The 19,221-nt window shown below is 38.0% G+C and overlaps 1 protein-coding gene across 1 annotated transcript; it reads left to right on the top strand.

The window, feature by feature from the left end:
- The first annotated feature begins 248 nt into the window (after positions 1-248).
- CZH9orf85 (chromosome Z C9orf85 homolog) lies at positions 249-13,889 on the top strand. The gene is made up of 4 exons (XM_065860874.2): positions 249-433; positions 9,390-9,496; positions 12,232-12,345; positions 13,109-13,889. The coding sequence occupies exons 1-4, from the start codon at positions 332-334 to the stop codon at positions 13,284-13,286; spliced, it is 501 nt and encodes a 166-aa protein (XP_065716946.1). The 5' UTR covers positions 249-331; the 3' UTR covers positions 13,287-13,889.
- Positions 13,890-19,221: the final 5,332 nt, after the last annotated feature.

Here is a 19,221-nt window from a genome sequence, read left to right as displayed (position 1 = left end):
GCGACAGCCTCGCCTCGCCGAGCGGCTGCACCGGATCCCACGACTTCATCGGCTCGAGCAGCTACCTGAGTGGCCAAGGGAGCGGCGGGGCGGGACCAGCCGCCGGCTGCAAGGCACCAATGGGGGCGCAGTCCGCAATGCCGCTCGGGCCACTGAGGCTCCCCGCCTGAGGGAGGGTGGGCGGGAAGAAGCAAAGAGGTAGCGAACCGTCGCGGGCAGAGGGTTATACAGACACCGCCCGCGGGCCAATGGTGAGGCGGCGGGGCCGGAGTGGAGGGAGCGCGGAGCGGTTCCGGGGCAAGTGTGGCCGGTAGTGGCCTTTGCCCGGGGGATGAGCTCGGAGAAAGGGAACGTGTCGCGCACGCGGCCCCAGCGATACCAGAACGCGCACGCCTTCAGGAACGACAAGTACGACACCAGCGCCCGGCGCAAGGTAGGCGGCGGGGCGGCCCCAGGACCCCACCGCACCGGCACCGGACCGGGCTGGCCTCTGCCGGCGCTGTGCTGGGCCGAGCCGGCCCATCTCGCGGGCGGGCGAGGAGACGCGGCGGCAGGGGCCACCCCTCTGGAGGCTGCGGAGCGGTCGGGGGTTGGAGCGGCGGGAAGGGTTTGGTGGTGTTTGGCCACGAAAGCGCGAAGAGGAGTCGCTGCGGCCTGCTGGGCGTACAGGCGCCTTCGGAGCCGTGGCCTGTCCCTCTGCGGCCTTCTGCTGGAAGGGCTTCGGGATCAGAAACGAAGTCGGACAGCGGTGGGAGCCGGGAGACCTCTGCGTTTTAGTGGTGGGGAAACTTTTGGCCCATGGCTGGCCATAAGGTTCCCTGCGATTGTTAATCAGTTACAAGCCGTCTCGGTGAGCTGTCACCTGGCCACATGTCTTAGGCTGTTGCGTAAGCAAATACATGGTGTGATACCTGAAGCATACTTATGATATGAAAGACCCTCGTTAAGTCAAAAAATTACTAAGGGGAAGACTGAAATAAAACATTTGTGCAAGGAGTAAATGTTCCTTGCAGTGTTGTCCGTGTGATTTCTTGAAAGGTGTTTGGTCTTCTTTGTGACGTGGTCTTACTTCAGGTGTCTTAACATTTTGAGAATTTGTCTTTAACTACTCCACCATCATCCATATAAGTATCAAGTTTCACTATGTGTACATTTGAGACAGCTTACAAAAGACTTATGTTTGCTTTAAGGCTTTAAAAAAATCTTAAGTAGCTTTTCTGAGAAGTTATGTAGAAAGATGTCTTCAGAGGTTTTAGCAGTTCTTTTGTTACACACATTATCATGGTCTGATATTTCACACTATTGTTACAAAAGACCATTGTTGTCTTTTTGTTGTTGTTTCTAAGCAAGGAAAAGGAAATGGTTTACACTTTATTTTTGGAACAAGCTCTATGCTTGTAGTTGTGGTAGCATAAATAGGAGTGCAGGAGAGGATGAAGACCAAGCAGTGTCTCTGAGCAGTAAAATGGAAGTGGGGTGTTTTGTCTTACAAGCTAAATTGAAAGAGATTAATAAAACAAAATGCAAAATGAGCATTCTAGAAGAGGCTTATCTGGTGCTATTGCTCTTATGTCAGCATCCCTTTAACTAAACCTGACTGGGTTGTCAAAAAGAACTGAGAGGATGGGAAGAAAGTACTAAGTTAAAGCAATAACACCAAAGAGGGAGCGTGTGTGTATTTGTGTGTGTTTTGTTTGTTTTTTGGGTTGTGCGGGTTTTTTTTGTTTGTTTTTTAAAGATGTTGTAGGACTGGTTCTGCAAGTTGAACAGGCTGCTTTCCTGGGACTCAGAGCAGCACCAGTTTTGTTTATTGTGTGAGTCATTACACGATACCTGATAGGAGAGTAGTTTCCTGTCTGACCTTTACACAGATACACACACAAAAATATCCTCGAGAGTTGGTCTATCAGAAGAGTCTTCAAAGAGAAACTGAATTCTGACATCAGTTTTGTAACAGAAAGAATGACTGTAATACACACATGGATGTTTTTCTTTCCTTTTAAAATATTTTACATCGTATAGGACTGGCTACACAGTACCATGCACTCATAAGTAACATTTTTTTAAAGCTTTTGAATGTAGCAAAGGTTCACTGTGGGCAAAACTGTGATATGGGACTGTCTTTTTCCTTTCTATTTCAAGTGAATGCTTTCTTTGTGTGCTTGCCAGTTCATGGAGATGACTGAACACAGGGAAGAAGCTTCTTGAAGAAGGTACTTCCTATTACAGGGTTAGATAGTGTGTCTTAAAGGGAAAGGGTGCATTTTTCTTTCAATGTGCTGTCATATACAAACTCTAATGCTAAGGGATATGCAGGGGCCTTTATAATGGTGACTAGGCCTGATTCTGCTATTCAAGAAATTAGAAAAATACTAAGAAAGTTTAAGTGGTGATAATGTCATAATTTAGATACAGACTATGCTGAGTGATTACAGTTTTCCATCTTTGTCTTGTGTAGTCCTGAATGATCAGATACGCCACAGGCATTCAAGGTGCGATGAGGGAAAGGAATAAATAGCAGCAATTTGATCACAAGGGTTGATAAAGGAGTGGGACATTCTTCCTTTCCAGCTCTCATTAGCTTAGCAGAACAGAAGAATGCTCAGAGCTGCTGAAAGAGGGTCATTCTCTTATCTTTGACCACTGTTATACACTGTGCAATGCAATACTATCTTGAAAGGCTGCAGAATGCTTTGTAGTTTAAAATTTTTATCCTTCTGCATTAGCAATGTTGAATATTAACTGCAGTAGCTTCAGGTTGTACTGTGGGTGGAGTTGAGGTAGTTATTTGCAGTGTTATTGCTGCTTCATTCAGTGAATCGGTATCTGCAGAAAAAAATGATTTAATGATAGTTTGACTTTTCCCTGCTGGAAGTCATTATTCAGTTGTTTTGTGGGTTTTTTAGAAAGTTTTTATGCTCTTTTGGTGACATTGACTTTGGTATCAGTTTTCTAATCCTAAAGACCACAGATATGATTGCTTACAGAACTTGCTGAAAGATCCATCTGTCTTTCCCCTAATGATCAGTCTTAGTAAAGAAGCATTACCTTGCGATAGGGTAGTTGAGGTGGAACACCCTTGCAGTAAAGTACACTGCCTCTCTACTGTACTTGGGTAGCAGTCTACAACAGTTCTGGGAGAGCTTCCATGCTAGGATGAACTGAAGAAGGAAGAGCGAAAACAGGGTAAGATGCATGGTGTTGTTAGTTATTGAATCTTGTAATTTGTTTATGGGTGCTTGCTTTACACAGTGTGTTCCAGAAACAGCTGTTTGCAGCACTGAGATGAGGAATATACATTGTTATATGAATATACATTTTATGTAAAATATATTACATAAGTCAACATGGATGCTGGAGTAGTTCTAGAGATGAAAGCAGGTAGCATTCAATGAGAACATTTAGAACTCCATTGTAATAAGTTGGTAAACCACAAAGTGATTCATATTTACACCCAAACAACTGATCTCTTTCTCCATTTCTTTCCTCTCATTAAGTGCATCCCAGATGATAATCTGCATTTCCCTAATTTTCAGAGGTTATTAACTGAACATCAATTTCACTGTAGTGTTGATGTCAGCTACTTCTTCAGCTGGCTGTATAGATAACTAACTTGTTTCAGTGGAGTTGCTGGTCAAGATTGTGGGAAGGCAGTAGGAACAGAACAGTGAATACAGAGCTTAAGTGCTGAGTCACTGTTTGTGTCTTGAAGCTCAGAGAGGAGATACAGATAAATCGTTAGCAAACTGGAATTGTCAGGTAACAGTTATTGGAGTTTGGTTAGTTTCTGTTCTTGCTATAACATAGGGTTACTTGGTAGGCTAAAGTCTTCTTTCTGGCCATTCCTATTAATCTGGGTTCAGAAGTGCATGCAGGTCTAGGTTATAGACTTTCATGTAGGGAGACATGGAGCAAACATAACATCTGTTCTGGACTTCAGCCTAACTCAGAGTGGGGTGCCTGGGTAAGGAGAGAGAGTGTGTGGGGAGGTGTGTTCAGTTATTTGTGGGGAAGAGCGTGGGAGTTGACTGTTGGTCCTTCCAAGTGTGTACATTCTCTTGTCGATTACTGGCATGTTTTCAAATTCATGGTCACTGATCTGGAAAAAAACTAACCATCTCGATCTCTAAGATGGCCGTTTGGAATTGGGCTTAGAGAAAGCTTTTGATTTCATGTGGTTTAAAGTCCATAGTAATAAAACATGAATGGGCTTTAAATGCTAGCTGTATAGCCATCCATATGTAACCAGAATGGATGCAAGGAAGAGTTTAAGGTTTTGGCTAAAATGCTAAATATACTTATTTTCAGAAAGAGGTGAGAAGATATCTGTGTAGAAAATGGGATTTAAAGTAATACTGATACAATACGAGATCAGGTAAAGCACTTTGGGGTACTTGATTTCGGGCTTTGAAATGTGTATTAGAACCCTGAAAAGCTGGTGTCTCATATCACAGTTTCGTGTTTGTTAGTCTGCACTGATCTACTCTGCTTTGTAGTCATCCACTGGAGATCCTGTGGAGTTTTGTTTTTCTGAGAAGTGTAGTTACTCAGAAATGTTGCATTCAGCCGTGTTGATTGAAGCACTATCACCTGTGCTTCTGACAAGGAATTTTATGGATGGCATTGACATGGCATTCATTTACAGCAGAATAGACCACTGATGTGTGCTCAGTACTAGGAGTCTGCTTTCAATAGAGGAAATCAAAATACCCATGAGTTCACACATAATTAGAAACTTCCAAATGGGTAGTGAAGCTTCTTTGAAACCCCATCGTTACATCTTGCTTGTGAGTGCTTTAATACTGGGTTAAGCTAGGGATTATTTTGTGTGCCAAGTTAGTAGGTGTAGGTGCATGTGTTTACTTTAATACATTCTGAACTGCTTTTGGCGAGTTGTTGAATCATTTAATACTGGGTTACGTGAGCATACAGAGGACGCTGTTTCCTTAATGCAGTTGACCTGACAGTGTGTATATAATGTGCACATGGAATATTTTGTGACTGTATACTTTAAGGCTGTTTATGTATGTATGTTTTGCATAATTGTAATTTCTTTGGAGAATTTGTAGACATACTCTAAGTACCAGATGAGTTGCACTTGAACAGAAGTGTGGCAGAGGAAAAGTGGAGAGATCTATTGGCTGAAACATGGAAGTGAGTGTAAAAAAAAAAAAAAAGGAGAAAGTTCTGTGACAGAAACGATAAACAATATAACCTTTCAGAGAAATCTGTTTTAGACCATAAGCATTACCACCTCTTTGTGTATGAAAGCTAGTTACTTGCCTAAAAGCTGTGTCAAAAAGTTGGGAGAATAATGAAATTTACAAACCCTGTTCAGGTCTCTGTGTAGGTTGTGGTTTTGTACCCTTAAAAGAAAGCAAGCTATTAAATGCACAAAAGAGAGAAAATATGAATATATTAAAGTGTAAACAATGTACAGAATACTAAAAAGTAAATATTAATAGGAAAAATAAGCAACAGAAGGATTTATGTGATTTAACTAATAGCTTCCCCATTCTGACTGGAAACTGAGATATCAGGAAAGCTTCTATTCCAGTTTATTAGGAAAACTTACATATTCTGTGGTGATTGTAAAGATCTGAAAAGTCAGCTTATCCAAATCTAATGATTTAATTAGAGCCACCTTTCTTTGCTTCTTCAGGTCTGTGCAGGTTTTGAAAGTGATATGATACTTTTTTTGGTCAAAGGAAGTGTTGAGTTTAGTGTAAAAAAACCAGAGTAAATTATCAACTTGTTTTAGTAAGAGTAATATTTAAATATCAGGGTTTTTTTTTTTTCCTCAGCAAAATGAACTTAGAAGGCAAACACAAATCAAGGTCAAACTCTGTAAATCTCCCTGTTTGCTTGTTTTACATCAATCCATCATTCTCTTTTGACTTCCTAAATCAAAAGCCTGATAAAAGTATTGTAGAATCATAGTCTCTCTCATATTCATATATGCTGGGACAATGACTTAACTACACCACCCCATACTTGAAGTGCTAACATTGAGTAAAAAATACAGGAAAATGCTGAAGAGGGGGAGGAGACTGTGTTGTATATGTGCCTGTTAGGCAGAAATTAGAACTTGAAAGTCATCTGTCTTCCAGTTGTTACCTTTTGAGCAGATACCATGTGATGTCTTTTACTTGCTGTGTAATATTTGTGATCCTACAGGTGACTAGGTTGAAAAGTCCAGTCATCTTTATGCCTGGATCAGGATCTTAAGTTACACATAAATGTGATCTTCATAGCTACAATCTAATTTGGTGTAAAAACTCTTAGGCAGCATTTTGGTCAAAGTTTTTAATCTTTATCTTTGCACTGGATATTGAAAGTGTCACCAAGAAAACGGAACAGTTCAGATGTGACTGTGTAGAAGTAATCTAAATACACAGACCAGTTTGATAGAGATTCATTGGCTTTATGTGGATAATGTGATCGTTGCTGTGCAATAAAATTACATTATTTTATTTTAGAGCTTGTTGTATATTACTTGTCTTCCAAAGACCTTTTTCAGCAGTGAAACAATGCGTTAATGTAGAGGGAGGACTAATCATAGGATAATTTGGGTTGGAAGGGACCTTTAAAGATCATCTAGTCCAGCTCCCCTGCAATGAGCAGGGACATCTTCAACTAGATCACATTGCTCAGAGCCCCGTCCAGCCTGGCCTGGAATGTCTCCAGGGATGGGTCATCTACCAGCTCTCTGGGCAACCTGTGCCAGTGTTTCACCACCCTAATTGTAAAACAGTTCTTCCTCATGTCTGGCCTGAATCTCCTCTCTTTTACTTTAAAGGCATTACAAATTGTCCTTTCACAGTGGGATGAGGGCATCAGATAAGATGCAGGGCTTTGTTATTTGAGGCATAAGTGAAGAAGTCCCAGTAATATAGTCTTCATGCCACATTGCTAGTCTCCTGGCCTTGATATGAGGTGGTATTTTCATGTAACGAGTATGAGTAACATGAAAAGGCATCTTTGGAATTTGGGATGGTCTGTGGTTTAGTTTGTCTGATAAAAAACAAAAGTAAAAAATAAATTAATCACTGTATGATTGTTGTATATTCTGAAGCCAGATGATAAGCATATCGGGAGAGAGAAGAACTTTATAAAGCTCCATTAATAATAACTATGCATATTTTCTTGTTCCTTAGCAAATGTTTAGCAGAATTTGTAATAGGCTGCCTGTTTGACAAACTTTGCATTTGCTTTATATGAGAGGTGAAAGTAGTTCCTATTTTCTTCTTTGACACTGTTTATGCCACATGCAGTCCTGAGTGTGGCCTCTTGCATTCCAAGTGCATTATGTGTTGCTGAGCCTGTCCCTGCATCACCTAAGAACAACACTCCCATCCTCAGCTGTGATGTCAGCAAGTATTATTTGAAACAAGGTAGTTTTCAGCAAGGAAGCTAACTCCCTTTGGAAAGACAGCCAGCTGTCTTCAACTTGAACTGTTGCAGTCTTGGTATTTATTTGGTTCTGCCTTAGCAATAGTAAAAATAGTTGATCACAATAAAGAATACCTGGGAATAGAAATTACAGTATTTATGTCTTTCTCCCCTCCTGCATTACTAATGAATGCAAATCAGGAGAGTGAGAGGGAGAATTGGGAAGTTTGGGACAGTTTGCAGGTTATTAGAAGCTTATTCAGGCTATATTACTTGGAGCCTTACTTTGTGCTAGTTAAGCACTGAAAAGAAGGCTAATCTTCAAATTGCATGAATTTTGAAAGAATGAACAGAGTCAGTGTTGGCAGCAGTTTGAATTGCCAGCCATTTAACAAATATCTGCTGAGAACTTACCAATTATTTTCTTTTCTCAGAAAGTTTCCACTTTAGTGAAATGTTTGTGTTTCTTGGAAAATTTAGTTCATAATGCATGACTGACATCAGAACCAGAGCTTTCCATATTCAATATTCAAGCATTCTGCAAAACCTTGTTTCTTTCAAGTCTGTATTTGATCATTTGAAAAAAGTTTACTGTCTTTTAACTGAACCAGCCAAAAGCATCACACCTTTACTTAACTGCACTGTGGGAAAATTCATACTGAATGCTTAAAGTTTAATAAAAATGAAAACAATGGGAAATAAGTCCCGTGGTACAATCTTGCTTTTAAGTAGCATTTCCTCTGCCACATACATTTTTTGTATATGTATTTTATGTATATGTATTTTTAAAGCTAGGCTTGTTCTTTTGTCTAGTGTATTGAAGTAGAACTTTTGGAGTAGTAAGAAGCTCTTGTGGGTCCTAAAACCAGGAAGTTACTTCAGAAGTTTCAGAATGCATAGAATGACTTTATGTTATTCTTTTACAAGTAAAATGAAAACTCTAATCCCAATTAATGCAGAATGTGTTCCAATGAACTTGTAGACATTCTAAGAAATAGATGTGTTTTAGACCATGTTAATAATGTAATTTTGGTATGGTAGGCATTTTTAAGCTATCTAAAAAAAGGCACAACATAATTTTTTTTTGCTATATGCATTTTTTAAATTATGAGGTTTCTACTTCTGAAGTTCTGAATTAATACACACAACAGTATGATAGATAAAGTTGCTGCTGGCATTTTTAGATAGAGAAGAAATATAAGCAGGTTGAATATACAAGTATATGTTGCTTGTTATATAAGATAACATGTCGTTTGGTGCTACTTCCCATCTCAGAATAACTTCTCTTGTGCAAATAGTAGTGGCCAGTTGACATAATTGTATTCTCTAGGAAACTAAACCCACAATGCTGTAGATGATCTTAAGGTAAACCTTGCATTGTCTTGAAAATATACTGTAGTTTAAATGATCATTTTGAGGATGTTATCTTAGATACTTGAGCGCAAAAATATGTTACATTTTCATAAATGAAATTTTGATGAAAGAGACATTGAATGATTTGACTGCAGTTAATGAGTGGGTTCTACTTTATTGTGGTCTGAGAAAAAATTCTGAGACTACTTTCTTGAAGTATGTAGTACAATGGTAGATTGAGCAACAGCAAGTTAAATGTTAAATCTTGGAAGCTGTCTTCTTTTGATTAAAAACTGCATATTGAAGGGCTTATTTCAACTTAAATCTGTTTTGTAAAATCTCTAGAGATGAAAAAAATATAATAATCTACTTTTAACAATATAATAACCTAAATAACTACTACTGTTAACAAGATCGTTATAATAATAACGAAGACTACCTTGAGGTAAAGGGCTACCTTAGCACTCTTGCCACTGAAGAAAATTACTAGCAGTAAATGTATATGAAATGCTTATGTTAATATCAAACCACTTTCTACATACTGTATTAATCACATGATAGATGCAAATGCTTTCTGAACAAGATTATACTCATAAAAGTAGGAAATCTTCAACGTTTTCTTATTTTAATTTTTATTTATTCAGAAAATAAATGCTAAGCTGCATGATGGAGTGTGTCAGCATTGCAAAGGTATCTTGGAGTGGCGTGTAAAATTCAGCAAGTACAAACTACTATCAAAACCAAAAAAATGGTGAGTTAATGTACTTTCTGTTAATCGCTGATAGTGTAGTTTGTGAACTTTTTAGAAAATATTCTAGTTTTGGAAACGCACAAGTAGTAACTGCTACCAATATGATGCTCTTCAAATTTGGAGTCTGCAATTACAGTATGTATGCAATATTAATGTTCTAATTCATTAGTCATTAAAACTTTTGAAAAGAAAACACAGTGGGAAAGCAACTGCTTCCCTTTTTGCTGTTAAGATGCTTGAATTGTGGACCTCTAAATTTCTAAAACCATCAGTGAGTCCTCCTGAACAAAAAGTGAAATGTGAACCAGTTGTAACATGGTTTTCTAAGGCCTTATTGCAAGTCAGTACTGGAGGAATCTGCACATCTGTTAACCTTTGTATTTTACAAAGACTATCTGTTAGAGAAATGCAGAAAGTTTTAATTTTATGTCATATCAAAACTCATCAGCAACACTGTTCTCAGCATTACAGAGGCCTCAGTTCCTACAAAATGTTTGCCATACATGCATTTTGTTACCTCTTAGCATGTTTGCTCCTTTTGTGTATGAAACTATAAGTCTAAATATTAAATGTTTAGCATTGTTTGCATACAGTTCTCTATTAAGTGTTTTTGGATAAGTGCGTAACAAAGGTGATAAATATCTTAAAATAGTTTGTGGGTTTGTGATAGATTAGTTTTCTGAAGTGGGCACTCTGCTTCCTTCTTTCTTGCTCACCTACAGAGGACCTTCTGTGGCTGCACAGTGTTTCAACAGCGCAACAGTGAACTCAAAGCAACTACAGCTGGGCTGTGGTGTATGATGCAGCCAGCTTTGTCAGCGTAGTTAGCTCTGTGTTAGTGTTTTGTGCTTAGTCACATACATCTGAAATAGTTAGGAACTGCTTGAAGAGGTTCTGTAAATGTATGTGTGCAGTTCTCTGAATGACAGTGTATTTTCTTTTAATTTTCAGTAGGTTAAAAGGGAAGGAATGTTTGTTCATGCTATATCCTCCACTTGTGAAATGTTTTACTTTTTAATATGAAACCGTATGCAACAAATATTTTGGTTTTAGTTAACAATTTCATCCTTTCATGTAAAAAGAAGATATTAGGTAGAAGTCTTACTGATTCTCAAAGTAAATATTCTGGGTTCATTCAGTGCTGATGGAGTTGGGATTTGTCTTTTTTAAACTCTTTCTGAAATGACTGTATGCATCCTGTTTTAAAGTACTGAGCTGTAACAAATCATGTTGTGATAGATCTAGTTCTTTTACCTCTTCTCTACCTATCCCCAAAGGAAAAAAAAAAGCAGGCAAAAAGCATGCATATCAGAGAAAAATTGGAAATAGAAAAAGTGGCAAAGCTGCTTATGACAAAATACGTGATGTTTTCTGTCATTTTTGAGCAAGTAAATTGGGCTGCAGACTGTTCTAGCTCTACAGGTGGCAGTTTCTAGCCACACTACAGCAGTACAATGGCTGAGTGGGCTGCTATAGTGAGAGGACAAGAGTACAAAGATTTTTCAATGGATAAAGCTTCTAGGTTAAGTAAACACATTATGGACGTTCAAAATGTGACTATATGAAAAAAAATTATTCTTCACATCACAGACAATGGGAATGGAGGACTTCTCTACACCACAACTTATTTTTAGCTTTTTAACTCTTCAAAATTATAATTGTTAGAAAAACCACAAGTTATCCCTACTCTACTTTTTTTCAAGTATTTAATTATTACAAATAAAAGTATTTAAAAAAAAAAAGTTTATCCACCTTGCATTGATAAGTGCCCCTGTTTGGTGTCACATGGCTGGGAAGAACTGTAAACATTTTTTTAATACTAGCACAACCGAATATAGAAGAAATAAATCAAAACTCTAAGTAGGCAGTTCCAGTGGCATCTAACTGCAGGTATTTCCTAGGGGACAGTTAGTGCATCTCTCCTTATAAGGCATGCAAAACCACTTGATATTTTCCTTCAGCCTGTTTTAGCCAAGTCTGCAAATCCACTGTTCAGAACTGTATGCTAAATCTTTCCTGACAGATTTTGAGTGCCTGAGGATCCAAGACAAAGTGACTTTTAGGACAGCATCTTTACATGGGATATATAGTTTTGGGTTCTGTTCTCCAAAAATACAAGACTTTAGAAATGTCAGCTGAATGTTAAGCCATAGCATTTTAGAAGTGACTTAATCTGCAGAGTTTTATTGTATCTTGAAAAATAATAGGTAAAAACCTATACATAATTAGGTTGGGTATGTTCAGAATACAGTTTCATGGAGGCTTGTGTTCACAGAAAGCAAACTTCAGCACTGGCCTTGCTTATTTAGAAATTCAAGAGAAGGACATTGTCATGTTTGAACTGAAAGCTTTTTGCTTGTAAATTGTATGCATCTTTTTGTACCATATTCTTGTTTTCTTTTATCATTAAACCAGAAATTGTTATGTAGCTTTTAAAGTAAAACTACCTACTGAAATTAATGGAAAGGTTTCTTTTGTTACTTTAAACATAAAAATTCTTGATTTTATGTTTCCTCTTCAGTTCTTGTTTTAATAATTCTTCTTTAAAAACGTACAGGAGAGAGAAGACAGGCAATGATTTTAATAGTGCGGCTGTTAAAACACCAATTGTTTCTTATCAAACTAGCTTATAACATGTTGTTCCTCTTTTGAAGAGTATGTCTATTTTGTCTTTGAACACAGATTATAAGTGTCCACAAGTATTTTTTTAAATTGTATTTTCTTTTTCTTCACAGTGTGAAGTGCCTCCAGAAGACTGTAAAAGATCCTTACCATATTATTTGTCGACCGTGTGCTGGTAAACTAGAAGTTTGTGCGAAATGTGGAAAAGAAGAAGAAATAGTAATTCCGTAAGTATCTCATAGGTTACATAGTTTCAGTACTGCACCGTTTATCCTGCTTTTATTAAAGCTTGTTTGGAAACTGCCAAGAAGCTGTTGTACTTTGTGCCATATTCTGAATAATCCTGACAGGAGTCAGCAGGAGTCATTACCCTCACTTTCTTCTGCTGAAACTGTGGGTGAAATACCTGTTGATGATAGTGGGGCTGGGCTAAAAAAAGTCTTAATGGATGAGATACTTTTTGTTAATACCAAAGGGTAAATTGAAAATCTTTCTTTGGAACAAAGCATTTCAAATGGATTTTGGTCTGGAGCACCATAAAATATGCATAAGCCAATTTACTGTTTGCATTTTGTCTGTCATTTGATGACTTAGTTACTAGTGAGCAGAAAAACTAAACAACGGCTGATATTGAGCACAGTTTCTGCAATATATTTAGCAGGCTTTTGTTTTTTCTCGTTCTTTTACTAGAGTTCTTTCCATATTGAACATCCTGTATTAATTTATGAGTTTATGACAACTGGCCAGCCATCGCATAGTTGGTCAAGCTGTTTATATATCTATACTTTTTTAGTCACGAACTTTTTTCCTTTAGTGTCTTTTATATCTTTCCTATTTAATGTGAGAGCAACTGTAGGTTATTGTCCCTCTCCTCTTTCTTCCCACTCCTTTTCATCCCTGGTAGAATATTCTACCCTCCATCCCATTCTTGTTTAAAAGAAAGGTAAATTTGAAATGTATGTGGTGATAACATCCTCTTGCTTTCTGCAGGATTAACAAGGGAGAAGACAGAACTCAGAGTGTGACTACTAAAAATGACCAAGACAGCAATGGATTGGAGGACAAGCTGAATTTTGATGCAAACATCAGTGGTACAGACAGTGATGAAGATTCTGATGTACTTGAAGAACGACTTAAAAGTATGAATTTTCAAAGGACGGAGATCTAAAATGTTGAGTTTATATGAGAGGCAATCAAAAATGGTGAACCAAAGTTTACCTTAACCTGCTCTGAAAACCTGTTTTGACTTCTGAAGTCCTTGCATATAGATCTTGGCACTGTATTTTGACATATGTTGGGAGTTTTGTATAAATAATGTTTTGTATTAAGAGCAGAATCTCTTGTGAAAACCTTCAGAAATTGAATCTTTAAGCATATTTATTTCTTACCTGTAAAAACTTACTCTTTCTCTGGAATAAAGCCTGTTTGTGTAATTGTTACAAATTTGATATTACGTGACTGTTGTATTGTTACTTGGAAAGCTCTGTGAAAGTCTAGAATAAACACAGTGTCTTGTCATACAAAGGAAGAGCTAAACCAACTGTAATAGTTTGCTGAAGGAAGAATCTGTGATTTCTGTCAATGGGTTTCTAAACAGGGTCAAAATACCAAGTGATCATTACCCTTCACCCTCTTGTTTCTTTTCTGTGCTAAAATGGCCCTGAGTGCCATCACCAGTACAATATATAAGTATGCATTTCAAATTTGTGACCTTGTTACTACTAATGCTTTGAAAATAAACCAACTGAAGACTATTTAGAATTTCTCTTAACAGGTCTCACCTTTTCCTTTGCAGATCCAAGGTAGTTTGATCTGATATGAAAACACTTCTTTAGTGTAGGGATGCTTATATAGTTACTCTCTTCCTGTTTTTCAGTTCTTCCTAGGGGTTATTTCAATGTAGATTAGGCTCTAGGAAGAACTTAACTGAATTTCCTGCTCTGGTGGGGGGATTGGACTAGATGATCTTTCAAGGTCTCTTCCAGTCCCTAACATTCTGTGATTCTGTGGATGTGCAGTAGCTGTCTTCATGTGATTCCAGATGGTTTGATCTCTTCTCTGTTGCCTGCTACCTCTGTGAATAAAGCTGAGTAAGTGCTTCCTAGTAATTAAACGGTTTAGCCTGTGACAATATACTATGCTATTTTAACTAAGTGCATAACAGCTACACCTGCTAGGGTGTTCTACCTGATTAGTAGTAGGGGGCAGAAAAGACCAGAGGCCTCTGCAAAATGGCAAAAGGCTGGGCTAAATGTCCCACACCAAAAACTCCCCCAGCTGTGCCCCAGAGCAAGCAAGAAGAGCAGAACCAACAATAAACAAACAGCTTAGAAACTGTTCTAATTTAAAGGACAAATTTATTATTTAATGTTGACAATAATAGGCAACACCAAAATTCTTGTAATCAGTCACGAAACAGCTCTTACTCTTTTTTTTTTTTAACCATATGTGCTTGTCACTTCACAGAAGACCTTCTCTTAAGAGGTTTTAAAATAATTATTTATTTATTTATATTTGTCTTTCACTTTTTAATGTACATTGTAACACCCTTTTGTATTTTCTAAACTATTGGTGAGTTTGTATCTTAAATTTATATTTTGTGATGATCTCTAAGGACTAGTAATCTGGAGTTTTTTTGTTTGTTTGTTTGGGGTTTTTTATGCTGTCCATCTGCTGTTGAAGTATTTGATTCCCTAAGATTATTTTAATTTTTTGTCCCATGTAGATATTTCGCATAGGTAGATTTTTGCTAAGGTTTTGTGATAACCACTAGGAGTAAACTATCAAAAAGCATTTTACTGATTTTCTCTGTTCCTGTGATGCACTGCGACTTTTGTGGCTTTTCAGTGAGACAAAGAGGTGCTTAGTGGCAGAAAAGGAGGTTGTCTGGTATGTTTAGAAGTGACTGGAAAGTGGTCTGAAGGTCATGTTGTGTTGACAGATAAGTCCTCCCAACAGGACAGCAGTGACGTCTGCCTTAATGTTACATTGCCCATTGTCCTGCCAGTTGACGTTGATAAAAATGGAATAAACAAGGAATATCCCTCCCGCAGACTGAGATGACTGGGCAGGGGTGTAGAGGCGAGTTAGTAAGTGATCTGAAGTTAGCTTCAGAACGGGTCTCTGGAGGGGAAACTGTGACTGTCACCAAAAGTGAACTTGGCTTTTGAAAGTGACACACGTATGGGAAATGTTCTTTCACTTGGAAAAAATAGATAGTGCCCTAGCCCTTTTCCCAAAGGTGAGAGGAAATCCTGAAACTATAGGAAAACATGTCATGGAACTGGAGGGAGCTGTACAGTGAGAAAATAAGGGTAAGGGCTCTCAAAGTGGTGATACAAGCTGTCAGTACTGGAGAAGAACAGTGCCCCACAGATAAGCAACGTGTACCAACAAAACACAAACATTAGGGAAAGTCCTCTGAATTTTGCATTTTCATGTTGCACAGCTAATGCTTTGTTTGGATTTTACAAGGGCAATTGGTGCTCCAGCTGGCGGAACTTGGCTGTGGGTGAGCACAGCTGCAGTGGTGGCTGGCTCTTATTGGTCCAGCCTCTGTAGACAGCTTTTGATTCTGGTGTGCATTCTGTCTTTGGTCATAACTGCAGCTAAAAGATACACTGCTGGAAATGATGGCTGCTACTGAACACATGTATGACGGTGGTTGTGAGTGAGCTCAAAAAATTGCTGACTTAGGGTTTGGGCACATTTGGTGTTATAGGAAAAAGGAGTTTGTATTTTGCTGAAGACAACTTCTAACAGGAATAGAAAGACTAATTATAGTTTGCTTGTTTAATTTTGATTAAATTTAGAACAAATTTGGAATTACAAGAAGACTATTTGCCTTATACTTTTAAGTAGTATTTCTGTATTTCAAAGGTTTTTTTGTGAAGAATGTCTTGAACAGAGACTTACACAGGGGCAGGACCCCTTTCAACTCTGATCTTCAGTGAAATGTTACATAGATGATAAATTTAAGAAAAAAGGAAGTAGATCAAAAGTCATCAAAGAGATTCCTTTAGGAACCTTTAGAGTAGTTGCATAAAAGGAACAATTTTTAGAGGTTTTAATGGAGATTTTGAAAGGTTTCTAACTCTTCTTTCACTAAGAATAATGAATCTGTGTTTGTAAGCTTTGAAAGAGGTAAAATAGTAATACCAACATGCCTGCAAGATACTGAGATGCATTTAAAACTGTCTACCTAGGATGACTGATTGGAGATTTTAGGAATTCAACTGGACCTTGTGGGTCCTTACTGAGTACATTACTGAAGAAAAGAATGATAGATGTTAATAATTTGTCATCCAAAGAATAAAGGGAGATGCAGTGATGCTGCTGACACACTTGGATTCCTATTGACTGATAGTCCTTAGGAGTGTTACTAATTCTCATTCAGTGTGACTCAACACTGACAGTAATTAATTAGATAATGGACTGTCAGCATGCCTAAGGCAGGCATGCAAGTTGCTTCTCACTTCACAAGGGGAAATGCTTATCATAGCTTGAACTGTCAGAACTTGTCATTGATGACTTGTACAAGTTTTGAGAAAGCCAGATTCCCATATATGAGGATTTCTTAGGACAATCTGGATTCATTGCAGTGTGAGGAGAGTCTAGCATAGACAGAGTGCTGCCTCCTAGAATAATTCCTTAACAGTCTTCTGTGTCAAAGTACACAGGCATCTCTGAGACATCCAGTCATCAAATGTTTTGAAGTATCAGGTGATACAAAAAACATTGCCTGATGATGTACTTTTAGTTTTGCGTGGACTTGGCTCTTCTTATCTTGGCTACTGATTATTATATATTCCTTTAAAGTACTAAAGTAATACCAGCCTCTGAAGGTTTACAGGACTACTGGTTAATTAGGAAAAGCATGGCTTTTTTTCTCCCTATAGTGGACATGTACTTGGATGCTGAGATGCAAATCATAGAATTAGCAAGGAAAATAGAGGAATATATAGCAGGTAATCAAACGTGAGCCATCTTGTAACCCTCTAGGCCTACAATTATGTTTTGTTCAGGGGTTCTCACAAGTAAATGGATGCTGGTAGAAAATGCAAAGCTGCCTCTTTATAGGAAGCATCAGGCTGACTTACAGAGTTAATGAGGAAAGGTTTGTAAGTAGCATGGAGAGACATTCGGATGTTTAGGGAGCTGTTCATACACACTGTCAGCATCTGTTTCACTTCATTCCTCTGCCTGCCTTTTATCTGAAAGCTATTAAAAGACAAAAATATATCTGATAAAGAACGAATGTGCTCTGCATACATGCTCATCACATACAATGGATGTTTAAAGTAGGGTTCCTAAACCTCAAAACAGTTGAAAAATACAGTACTATTTGAAGTGATGTGTATTCGCCTAGGCATTGATAACACATTCTCAGACAAATCACCTGTAACAGACTAGAAATTAAATACTTGGCATATTTCAGGTAGCAGATTTTCTTGTTGGAGCATCTAAAATAGTTAAGATGAAATCACATGGGAGTTATATTTTTTCCTACTGAAATCAGTGAGAAAACAACTTTTGGTAACATAGAGGTAGGACTCAAAATCCAGTCATCAAGAAAAAGCTTGAATTTGAGGATTTGAAATCAGGGGCTGAAGACCACTTCAAACACATTAAAATCTGACCTGAACTTCAGATATGTGTAGTGTTTGTGCCTTCATTTGACTTTGATACATCTTTAGAAACCCAAGTTAAAAGGGTCTGGTGTAGCCATAAGACTATGTTTTCATACATATATCTATGTATATGGGTTATGCATGTTCCTGAATGATAGCACTCACTTGAAATCTCTCTTTTCAGAACAGCTTGCATTTCTGAGTCTCAGGTTTGTCACAGCTATGCTCCTTGCACCTGCCTTGCTGTTGCCTAAATCCTGTGTGAGGAAGTGTGACATAATGTCTAAAAAGAATCTTTAAAGGTATCCATATTTTACATATTGATGTATGTAGCAGTAGTGAAATTTGTACCATTTATTGAATCAGTAATTGCAAGCTATATGTGTAACTGTTGTTTTTTTTTTTTCTTGTAGACCTTACTTTGTCCCCTGACTCTTTTGTTCCTCTTAGCATTATGTTGGTCTTTTTCCCACAGTGTGGTTCTGTGCTGTAGAACTGTAGAAGTTGCCAGCTTGAATGGGAGCTGATACAGCTCCTGACTGACAGCAGCAACAGATTACTCTGGGTTATTCCCAGTAACAGCAGCGAAGTTGATGCCAGAACCATAAAACAAACTGCTTGCTTCAAAGTAGTGGTGTTTGTGAGATGTATGTGAAGTGAAATGAAGCTGCAGGTCTTGAGGAAAAGGGCACTGCAAGATTTTTTTTTTTTTTTTTTAATGTTGTAGGAAATGTAGAATAAGCCCAAACCTCCCATTTTCAAGGGAAATATACCCCATAATATCAGACTACACCTGTTCTCTTAGCAACACCACGTTTACTATTGCTTACACGACAAAGATTTAAAAAGTCTGCTGATATCTCGTACTCAAAAGATAATGACTCCTCAGTAGGAGCTCAGCCTTTCTTATAATAATTTAGTGATGAAACATCCCAGAATGGAACAAGCTTGTACTTGCATCATTTGGAGAAAAGACATAGTATATTATTTTTGTTACAAAACTACGATCCTATCCTTTGAAAAGACCATAAGGAATTTTGCATAGATGTCTAGAAAGGCTGATGCTGTTATACCAAATCTGCCTATTTTAGGAAAGTATTACATGAAAGATTAAGCCATCTCAGAACTATGCAGTAACTGGAACTTCAGAACTATTGTTGTTACTGTGTTTCAGCAGAAAGTTTTCTGTGCTTTTCATTTTGTTGTTGGATTGCATTTTTGTATAATTAGTACTGACATGGCATCTTCACACCAAGACAGAATTACATTTTGGATCACCACATTCAGCTAGTCACTCCTTTCACACCCTCATGGCTGAACTCTCTAAGGTCTGTGGAGACCACACAAACATGATGGCTGTCTATGTTACTTCAAAAATTCACATTAGCAGCTGACTGGCTGTGACAAAAAGAGGACTGTAGTGCCTACCCAGCGCACTTCAGAAATGCGTCCCTTTGGGCATTCTTCTCCCCT

The sequence above is a fragment of the Patagioenas fasciata genome, chromosome Z, assembly GCF_037038585.1.
Source record: "Patagioenas fasciata isolate bPatFas1 chromosome Z, bPatFas1.hap1, whole genome shotgun sequence".
Taxonomy (NCBI): Eukaryota; Metazoa; Chordata; class Aves; order Columbiformes; family Columbidae; genus Patagioenas; species Patagioenas fasciata.
The sequence above is the reverse complement of the archived record's forward strand: the minus strand, read 5'-3'. Positions and strand labels throughout refer to the sequence as shown.

Excerpts from the sequence above, each read along its gene's own strand:
- CZH9orf85 (XM_065860874.2), top strand. The coding sequence starts at position 332 with ATGAGCTCGGAGAAAGGGAACGTGTCGCGCACGCGGCCCCAGCGATAC. Across the intron at positions 434-9,389 it reads ACACCAGCGCCCGGCGCAAG|AAAATAAATGCTAAGCTGCA; the intron begins GTAGGCGGCGGG and ends TTATTTATTCAG. Across the intron at positions 12,346-13,108 it reads GAAGAAGAAATAGTAATTCC|GATTAACAAGGGAGAAGACA; the intron begins GTAAGTATCTCA and ends TGCTTTCTGCAG.